Genomic DNA, 10822 nt, shown 5'->3' on the forward strand with positions numbered 1-10822 from the left:
TTAGCTCAAAGCACCTCTGTGTTGAAGTCTAACCTGTCTGATTTCACCATGTTGGTGTTGTTCCTAAAATACCCTAATTTTGCTCCAGGATAATAATTTCTGATTACGAAAGTCTGCATTTCAAGCAAAAATTCTATTAAAACACATGTCATTACAGTATTACTGAATACCTGTAAATTCAGTTGTGCCTCAAGTTATGATGTGTTGACTGCAGCTCGGGGCGCCTTGTTTGTTCAGCGTTGTTTACAAGAATGAAAAGGTTCACAAATAATGAGCTGCCGTGAAGGGTTGTGAGCGAGAAAGTAAGACTACACACAGCATACTACACTACAAGACCTCATGAAGCATGAATGTAGGCTTTTTACAAGACGGATTTATGATGTTATTTCTCTGTCCTTTTGATTAATTTATTGCAGTCAGATCACAGAGAAATCTTTTTGAATTTGGATTCATACCAATGTAGTTTGCGGTTATTTTATTCATGATCCAATTCTAAATGTGACTTGAGATGTACTGTACATGGCAGGACTGAACGCCATCCAGATGTAGAAAGTGCAACAGAGAATTAAGAACACGTGTTTGTAACGTCAGAAACTTGTTTTACATTTGCAATTGTGAGTGGATTTCTTCTTTTTTTCGGAGAGGTGAAACACTGAAGATGGGTGTTAAATCAGCTCTTTATTAAATGCAGAATAGATTGAGAGGAAAACATCTTAGTGTCTAAGGCCATACAGGTGTTGGAGCACAGGATCATGGAGACAAGATCAGAGTTTTTGTCTTCCTTTCAGTAATGGCCTTTTTTGACACAGATCCATAAAACAACATAAAGTAAATTTAGCAAAGCACAGGCCCCTACAAGTATTCAAACTTCACCATGATGATAAGTCATGAGGCACAGTTTACTTCTACAGCGTTACAATAAGTGTGCAAAATAACATCATTCCCCAGTAATATAGTTTGATTAGATGCCCTGTATTTTCACTAACAACATATGTTTTATAATATGGATTTAGGATATAAAAGAGTACATTTTCACCACAGTTAAATCAAGTAGGCTGAATGAAAAGAGAAAAACATCAGCGTACACATGCAGAAGTACAATTATCAGTTAAAAACAGAAGAATGCAGATCCTTTCTCATTTTTGTTCACGTGAACCTGACTTTTGCAGACAGGTGTTGGAGCACAGGACCACGGAGACAAGATCTCTTTCTCTGGTGACAAGAACCTCCATTCTACTGTATTAAACAAACTATGTTCTGTGTGACAACTCACATAAGTTAAAACAGACACAGTGCACGCAGAGTTTTTGTCTTCCTTTCAGTAACACACATATACAGATTTTTAACACACAGATACATAAAAAAACATAAAGTAAATTTAGCAAAGCATAGGTCCCTACAGTTATTTAAACTTCACCATGATGATAAGTTATGAGGCACAGTTTACTTCTACAGCGTTACAATAAGTGTGCAAAATCACATCAGTCCCCCAGTAATATAGTTTGATTAGATGCCCTGTATGTTCACTAACAACACGTATATACATTTTATAATATGGATTTAGGAAATAAAAGAGTACATTTTCACCACAGTTAAATCAAGTAGGCTGTAGGAAAAGAGAAAAATATAAGCGTACACATGCAGAAGTACAGTTATCAGTTAAACACAGAACATGCAGATCCTTTGTTAATGTGAATCTGACTTCTGCCCACCGCTGAGGAGCTCACATCACCTGATACTCAGATGGCCACACTATTTTCTACTTTCTCTGGTTTCAGGTATGTGTATGGGACTTTCAGAGTCTCATCTCTGACTTCGATGCGCGTTTTTAGCACTTTAAGTTCTCCATCAAGCTCCTTTATCAGCTTGCAGGGAGTCTCCTCAGTGAAATGCTCCTCCGGATAGTAGCCAAGAGGGACCTGATGAGATCAATCATATATTCAGTTTACATTTCAAGTTTATTTATTTATTTTTAAAACAATTGCATGTTTATCAAACAGACTATTGGCAACATAATGTAAAGTTACAGAAAGTCAGTAGGGTTTCTTACGTTGGCTCAAAGGTAGTATTTTGGATGTAATGATATATTGACCTACAGTACTTTACACAACTTGAATTGTTCATGAAGCACTTACAAAGTCAGTGGACTGCTTGCTGAGTAGCCACAAGGCGGCCATTCCATTAGCTGTTGTGTTGATATCAGGGAATGTCTCCAGCATCGTGGCCTCACTTGTTGTCCTCTTTTTGGTTGGTGGAGGAAGTTGCAGGGAGGTGGGGGCGTTGGGCATCCAGCCACCATAGTCATACTGCAATGCAATACCCTTGTTATTATTTATATAATTTTTCAGATTAATTATTTTTACATTCATTACTATTGTTTATTCATATTATTTATTTATCTTTCCAGTTTAGAGAGAACTGCAAAATCTCATAAACCCATTCCACAAAAATAGCATTAAACCAGTAATAAGAAGATTCACCTGTCCAGAGTTGACAGCCGCGTGCTGTGCTGAGCAGGTGAAGATCACCATAGTGACAAACTTGACCATCTCAGCCACAGAGGTGAAGCTCTGAGGAATTCCTGAGAATTAAAAAGAATAAACTCCACTGTTTAAAGACATCTAGATGACTAAATTAAAGTTAGATTTTTTCTTACATAATGATTATAAAATGGTACATTAATGTGCACATTTATAATCTTTACGGTTGAGTTTTCTTTAAAGCTCACCTGTGCAGTCTTGGGAGAGGAATCCATGAACAAAAATGTCGGAAATCCACTTCTGCAGTTCTGAGTCTCCCTCGACCTCAGCGTCAGTCTTGTAGTAAAAGCTGAGCACTCCCTGCACGAACCTTTAAGAAATGTGGATAAGTTCTGTAAAAATCATTCCTAGTTGAGTTATATATTATTTCTAAACACAGCAGTATTAAGACACTGCAAACTGAGACCAACACATTATGACTGACTACGGTAACATAAGTTTCTTTGACCATGTCAACGTGCTGGTATCTCTCTCTTAGCTGAACTCACCTACATCCACGCAACACAGTGTGACAGTTTTTGTATTCTCCTTTAAAGGGATAGTTCAGGTTTTTTGAAGTGGGGTCATATAAAGTACATATCTATAGTCGATCTGTTTCCTACCGTAATCACCGCTCAGCGCAGCCTCAGTTTGGAGAAGTAGAGAGCCGCTCCAGCCCAGAGGCTCAGCTTTGTACTGCAGTGAACGGGGTTCAGGAAAAAAGCGAAATTAACCACCTAAAACAAGACTCACCTAAAAAAATCTATATCAGGTCAAGTGTACGTTGTATAGGTAAAATTCACACAGCTTTACATCGCCGTCAGACTGCGCTTTCTTTTGGCACTACATTTTCTCAACCACAGAACGCCGTATCCCTATGCATGAGCGCTAATGTGGAAGGATAAGGAGAGTTAAGTTTCGTTTTTATCGAAAGAAAACCTCTCGTCCAGCCGCCGCTCGCAGATCAGCTGTTGCCCAGTTACGCTAATGCGTAGGGATACGGAGGTTCTGTGGTTGAGAAAATGTAGTGCCCAAAGAAAGCACGGTCTGACCGTGATGTAAAGCGGTGTGAATATTACCTATACGTAAACGTACACTTGAACTGATGTAAATTTTTTTAGGTGAGTCTTGTTTTAGGTGGTTAATTTCGCTTTTTTGCTGAACCCCGTTCACTGCAGTACAAAGCTGAGCGTCTGGGCTGGAGCGGCTCTCTACTTCTCCAAACTGAGGCTGCGCTGAGCGGTGATTACGGTAGGAAACAGATCGACTATAGATATGTACTTTATATGACCACACTTCAAAAAAACCGAACTATCCTTTTAAGCCCATCAGGTAAATATGTACATACATAGACATTTATTTTATAATTAACAGTATATTAAAGCTAGGGTCTACAATCGTGGAGAGCTAGCAAGAGAGCTAGCAAGATTTGAAAGTGGCACCTCCTCTAAGTTCCACCCCCCCTCCCCATCCCGTCAGTGCTCCGTCCAGAGCCACTCCCCCACAAACTTGAACGTGCATCTGTTAGTGGGACTCCGCAGGGAGAACGAGATGCCGGAGCACGACGCAGCAATTCGGCTGAATTTAGCACGGAGCAGACAGGAAGTCAAGCGCCAAAATAACAAACTACATCCGGTTACTTTTCAACATAAAACACTCCGTGTTGACACCAGCACACATCGTGAGGCCAGCTGTCTGCCGTACTGCACCTTTGCAGACTCAAACCGCAACCGGTGGGGATTGCCGGAAGGCGGAGCAAAACCGGATCGGAGCCGCAACGCAGCGGACCCCTATCCAGTGGAAATTGGGCAGACTCATTAGCCATTCTCATGGCTATAAACAACACACAAAGAAGCTAACATTAGCATTGGGTTAATACAAGCTGCAAACGTAGCCAAGTTGGCAAACCTCACATATTTCATGAAAATAACAAATCCCCCTGAAACAAAACAAATAATTACCTGTCCAACAGAAAGAGAGCAACCTCTGCATCACTTTTCAAGCCCTTCACATGCCCCTGTTGTCTACACCGCTCAAACACCACACCGATGTTGACTTGGTCGACTTCTTTCTTTATCCAGAGCCTTTTTCGTTGCAGCCTTTTCTGCCTCAGGCTTTCTTTTCTTTGCCTTTTTAGCGGGGTGAGCTGTTACAAGTAACGCTGGCTGCGTTTTCTCTGCCATTGTAACCAAATGAACGTCTTCTACTGCAACTCCGTATTTCTGCAGAGGAGTGTGCTGACTATTTCCGGCAACAGTGAAACGTAACGTGTGCACGCGCAGAGGAGGGAGGAACAGAACCAGACATGAAGGCATCTGACCAATCCGTGCTATCCGGGCCGGATGGCACGGATTGGTCAGATTTTTCTCAGTCCTACAGCTGCCACAGAGGTCTGATTATTTTCGTTCCTTTTTCTGAATACATAATGTATTGGCTACTCTCAGGATAGCAGGATCATTTCACCCAGTATAACAAAATGTGTTTCTGAACAACATTACAGACCCTAGCTTTAATATTAAATTATAAAATCATGCAAACTTTTCTTTTGATTTTGCATTAATATCATATCAGCTCTAAGAAAAATGCATGGTGGAAACTGCCTACAGCACCTGTGGATGTATTTCCACAGCCGGAGTCCATCATCTCTGTAGTAGAAGTTTGGCACAGCCTCCAGTCCACGCTCAGCAATGTCATCTGGTATACAGAGGGAGCTGTAGGTCATCGAAGACAGTGATCCCTTCAGGATTTCGATCATACCCTCTCCACCAGATGCTGCAAACTAGGCAACAGTCAAATATGTTAAAATTATTGAAAGAGAAAAATACCATATATGATATTGAAAGAAAAGAAGTATTTAAGTTAAGATCTACTGGGCATGTTGGTCATTTTATACCTCTGTGAAAATTCCAGTCTTAGATATCAGAAGATTTCGAGCCAAAAGATTGATCTGCAGAGTGTAGCGAGTGTGAGGTATGAGGAGCTGAGGGAGAAGAGGAACTTTTTTAGTTACACTATTACTTCTTAATAAATTCAGATATCTTGATGCTTCACTGTGAAATAATTGTAAAAATATACAAATTAAAACATTTTGGTTCACCAACTTTTTTAAGATCCCAAAACCAGCAGGTTGAATAGACTTAGACTACAGTTGATTCAGTGTTCTCTCTCACAGTTACCTTGTACAGAGGATGCACCATGGGCACGTTGCGCAGCAGTGACACTGCAAACACTTCAGCCAGCAGGTGAGTGCGCAGCAGGTGAACGTTGAGTTGATGCAAGTTGAAATCTGCGCTTCTCACAAAGATCTTGGCCATCAGCCAGTCGTACTCAGAATCAGTAGGAAAGAAAATGGGGTTGTCGTCTGCTGGAGTCTGCTTCAGCTGCAGGAGAAGGAAGAGGGATGAGGTTCATTCAGTCCATTTGATCCATCACCAGGACTGATGGATAATAAATAAATACTTTTTGTATGTTTGACAGTTTACTGCAGATCTGTTCTGCTGTGTAGATGATTCTTTTCAGTTTGATAAGCTGTTGTTCCCAATTCACATTTTCAGCAATAGTTGTGTGTCATGTAAATATAACTGACTTGTCTTTGTGTTTGTAAAAAACAAGTCAAGCCATCATCGGTTCCATGATGGCTTCTGGTTGAAACTCATTTGTTTTTTGCCCACAGTAATTAAGAAGACTATTTATTTGTAGCTGGAGTTTTGTTTATTTTGGATTCTTGTCACGACCGTGGACCTGATATGTTGTTAAAGTTTTGGAGAAATGTGTGCTGATATTTTTTTATTGACTTCTGTATGTGACTCTCATGTCAGCCTGTCAAACTTGGATATGACTCGTCGAGGAACATTTTTACATGACTTGGGTATGTTGGCATTGCAGCTGGTGTGATATTTGAGAACTAATCTCACCTGAATAGCAATTGGCATCAGCTCATTTTGAGGTGTTTTGTGCAAAAGGACCAGAGGAGCCATCAAGTACTGCTTCTTCCCATTGATGGTGTTTGTTTTCACTCCATCCAAAAGTTTGTAGTCCACCAAGAATATGTTGCCTTTCTGTGAGAAAAATGAGAAACAACTTGACCCACATGTATACAGTGCAGATATTATTTATGCTAAGTGAACATGAAAGTGCAACATGTAATTCCAACTGTACATGTGTGTCAAAACATGACTCTGATACTAGGATCAATCAAGGTCAAGACAATCACCTCTATTTCTTCTTTCAAGCTAGACTGACCACGGAGGAAGACCATCCCATCAGGGACAGGAAAGTTACTGGGCAGGGTGGTGCAACGTCTGATCAACATGGGGTTCACTCCATTCAGATACTGGTAGCCAAAAAATGCATCCTCCTTCCAATGTTCCTGGACATATTCTGGGAAAAGGAGAGAGATTTACCTCCCTGAGTTGCAGTACAACTTCACTCGATCTTATGGCTTCTACTGCATGTGAAATGCATGTGTTTAAGAGAAATCAGAGTCACAGACTCTATGTCACATATTTTCTCATGTGCCTAAAATTAGGAAACTTACTGCATATTTATACACAAATTCCCCTTTGTATTTTTTTTATCCATTTAGTGAGCAAAGTACAGAAGCCAATAGATTATTAAGTATTCAGTCAAAAGTCATGGCTTATCTCAGGAATAAAGACATCATAAAAGGTTTAAGGTAGCATAATAAAATCCAATGTAATGTCTGAATAAATATAGTTGGATGTATACTATCATGCATCAAGTATCAATTCCATCAAACTACCATGATAGCACAGTACCTGACATGGCAGTCTCTTTGCACCAGAACACGCGATCGATACCCTCAATCTCCGTCCACTTCTCCTTGCAATCAGCCAACCCCTCCAGTTTCAGCTCAGTCAGCCTGGATAACAAAGGAAAAAAGTAACATTATTGTTTTGCATCAAATACTTTTGATCAACAGGCAGAGAGACAGGAACATAGTCATATTGATAGATATCTGATAGAATTTGAGGATTTTACCCTGCAGCTGCAGTGAAGGCAAACTGTGTAAACTTGGTGAAGGAGAAGCGGACCTCAGGAGGCAGAGAAAGAGGTCCTTCTGCCTCTATGCAGTGAGGCATTCCCTCTGCATACACTTTCCACCTGGGAAAAAACAGAGAGTCAAGCTTCCAACAGTTAGATACCACTGTAGTTGCTTTTCAATTTAGAGTATGCAAGCATTATATACTCGACACGTAGTCATGTAATCAACATTGAAATCACACTGTTGAAATGCTGACGCTCGGCGAGATGAATGGTGAAATAACAAAACAAATATGAGTAGGATGTGGAATTACTCATCAAAAACTGAAACTTTGCGATTTTAGGACGGGTCGGATGCCATCCCAAAGTGTCATTATTTGACATGTTGAGAATGAGACTCAAATATCTACTTTTCTTCCAAATAGCATCTTCAAGATTTTTTGAAAAGCTGATGCTAAACTGAATTTTGATCATGAGTATGAGGAGTTTTAACAATAGGGTAAGGATGAATCAATAAAATATACTGTAGTCTGGCAACTAGATTACATTGATGGAGGAGGAACTAAACTCAGCTGATTGTTGCTTGTATTTGTACAGAAAAGCAGCTGAAGCAAACTGAAGACTTAAAACACTGCGAAAGAGTCAAATACTATGAATGGGACAGAAAACTTATATAAACTTCTGATGTGTTAAATATGAGGTAATTACAGTATTTAAATGGACTTCCTTGCTTAAAGAATGACTGAGCAGATGAACACTAACTACAGTTAAAGTGGTTGGAAAAGTGGTAAAGAGATAACCAAATTTAAGTACACTGTGTCTGTGTGTGTGTGTGTGTGTGTGTGTGTGTGTGTGTGTGTGTGTGTGTGTGTATGCGTGCACACGCTTGCATGTGATTGTTTGAATGTGTTTGTACATGTGTGTCCATGTCTGTGTATCAAACTGTACTCATTAGCAAATCTGTCTCAGATGTCCTGCCAGTTGTAATCAAAGGCTGTCATGGTGAGGGTAACTACTGTTTGACTCAAGAGTTCATTTCTCAGAGATTTTGGATGAGGTTGACCCCTCACACACTTTCTTCTTCCTCAAATAAGATAGAAAATAGTGAACATTTGAACTGTGCATGTGTAGAAAATATTAATGTTACAAACAAACTGAATTAATATGAGAAAGTCTCAGTGAATGTTGGAAATGATGGAAGAGAGACAAAATGATGGCCATTGTAACTAAGCTTCAGATAAAATTGAATATTCTGGAAAACAGTTTTAATGTGATTTGAAAGTTGAATAATACCTAAAATCTTCAAAAGAGTGTTTAGTTGATAACATGAATGAGCAGATGAAAAAGCTTGAACAAATATTATCTTTGAACATTCCACCATTCCATTTAAAGGGGAATATATGCTGTCAGAAAACACTGAATATTTTGAAAAGTATGTGTGATATAAAAGAGAAAAGTTATGGCAGACAATTCTCAATGGAGCTGATTATTTTGATGTTTGAATAATGTTTTTAAGTAAAAAAATGCGGAAGATACAAATTGGAAAATGTAGTTGCTGACTCAGCATTCACAATCAATAGACCCTTGCAGATCTAAAAAAAGTGTTTAAGAATTCTCATCATATAGAAATATTTCCAAACAAGACATGTTAGTTTTGGGGCGTGTAAATCTAAAATGTGTAAGCTCGAAGATCTCACCGATAATCTTCTGCTCGCTGCTTCAGCTCTTTCTCCCGACTGTACATGCCGAGAGGATTCTTGTCTTCAAAGTCCCTCAGAGCTGAAAGACAGAACCACAATAAAGTTTCAACTTGTTGATGTGTTTGCATATTTTTACTCTTTGTAAACCTCCTTATAATCTAGCTTTTGCAACTTCTCTTTTTTTGAATGTCTCATTACGTTGATCACCGCAGGTGTCAGACAAGCAGTTTCAACAAACCTGTTCCCTCTCTGAAGCGGTGCACCTCGCTGTCAGTGATCCAGCGGTAGATGGGAAAGGTGTAGGCGTCTCCCTCAGGGGATTTTACTTCCACCTTGGCAGGGAACCAGGCATCTTCAGGGAACACCAAGAAACGCTGTTTGTCCAGCTCTATCAGAACCAGCTTTCCAATGGATTTAGTGCAGGACACGGTAAAACGATACTCCTGGAATAAAACCAGAAAACATTTGAAAAACATCAAGGTGGAGATACATTTCATTTGATAACCAAGAATGGAGCTGTAACGTCACAATAATTGGCATACAGTTACTGAAAGTAGAAGGGAACTTTGCATAACATCAGCTTATGGAGCTCATAATGGGACTTTTTTAGGTTTGAAGAGTTGTGTTTTAGCACATACCTTGTTGCAGCGCATATGAGTCTGAGTTGCTGAGGGCTTACATCAGCTTTTCTTTCTAAATTGGTATTAAATGAGGCTTTGTATCATCTCATGAGGAAAGGTCCTGTACAATTTTAGAAGTATATTTGAGACTTACTGTTCCTGTCAGGACAGATAAAGGTCCTTTGGCCCACGTGCGATCACTCTCCCCATCTGTGCCCACCAGCTTAACGAAGACATTGTTCATAGTGGTGGCATAGGCGCGATTGCCGGTGAATATGGTCACTTCATAATCCACCATTTTCACTCTGGAAAGCAGAAGAATCCTGATGGGGGAGAGAATGATAATAATCATTTTCAGCACCGATTAGGTTGACTGTCATTACAGGAAACTGAATGCAAAAAAACTTTAAAATACGGATAAAACAACGTATTAGTTCATGTTCAACTTTTCAAGAACCAAATAGAAACGTGTTTGCCAGAGCAGTGCAGCACTTGTATTAGTAAAAGATTAGCCCTAATTCAGAACCTCTGCAGACTGGATCCACACCTGCTGCTCCATGGCAAAGAGGATAATGCACATGGCTCATGATACTATGGTTTGTGTTTAAGTCCCAATCTTCCCACTTTAAGAAAAACATCCAACATATTGCATACTTCACACAAGCATGCGTATGTTGATTGCATGTTTGATTACACTTGTAGCAATAGCAGAATGTTTTTTATGTAATAATAATAATATGACAATGTGTTCAGTAGTGCCACGATTGGTACATAGAGTTCTGGTAAATACCACCAGAAAAACAATGAAACTGTGTCAGACTCTCTTTGCTAATTTGACAGGTACTATATATCTATTAAAAAACACCACTTTTTGCAGTTTCTCAGTTGCTCAATTAGTAGATCATGCCACATGTACAGAGGCTGTCTCCTTGCCACTACCCCACGGTTCGAAAACACACTGGGGTTCTTTGGTACATGT

General features: G+C 39.6%; 1 protein-coding gene across 1 annotated transcript; it reads right to left on the bottom strand.

Moving 5' to 3' along the window:
- Nucleotides 1–659: 659 nt before the first annotated feature.
- LOC115591220 (hydroperoxide isomerase ALOXE3-like) lies at nucleotides 660–10161 on the bottom strand. The gene is made up of 14 exons (XM_030433016.1): nucleotides 9998–10161; nucleotides 9462–9666; nucleotides 9221–9302; nucleotides 7521–7643; nucleotides 7298–7401; nucleotides 6733–6899; nucleotides 6434–6577; nucleotides 5696–5899; nucleotides 5413–5499; nucleotides 5129–5298; nucleotides 2729–2850; nucleotides 2481–2581; nucleotides 2136–2306; nucleotides 660–1919 (listed from the first exon to the last, which is right to left on the bottom strand). The coding sequence occupies exons 1-14, from the start codon at nucleotides 10139–10141 to the stop codon at nucleotides 1740–1742; spliced, it is 2004 nt and encodes a 667-aa protein (XP_030288876.1). The 5' UTR covers nucleotides 10142–10161; the 3' UTR covers nucleotides 660–1739.
- Nucleotides 10162–10822: the final 661 nt, after the last annotated feature.

Source organism: Sparus aurata, chromosome 1, assembly GCF_900880675.1.
Source record: "Sparus aurata chromosome 1, fSpaAur1.1, whole genome shotgun sequence".
NCBI lineage: Eukaryota > Metazoa > Chordata > Actinopteri > Spariformes > Sparidae > Sparus > Sparus aurata.

Excerpts from the sequence above, each read along its gene's own strand:
- LOC115591220 (XM_030433016.1), bottom strand. The coding sequence starts at position 10,141 with ATGGTGGATTATGAAGTGACCATATTCACCGGCAATCGCGCCTATGCC. Across the intron at positions 6,578-6,732 it reads GCTTGAAAGAAGAAATAGAG|AAAGGCAACATATTCTTGGT; the intron begins GTGATTGTCTTG and ends TTTTTCTCACAG. Across the intron at positions 5,900-6,433 it reads TGATGCCAATTGCTATTCAG|CTGAAGCAGACTCCAGCAGA; the intron begins GTGAGATTAGTT and ends CTTCTCCTGCAG.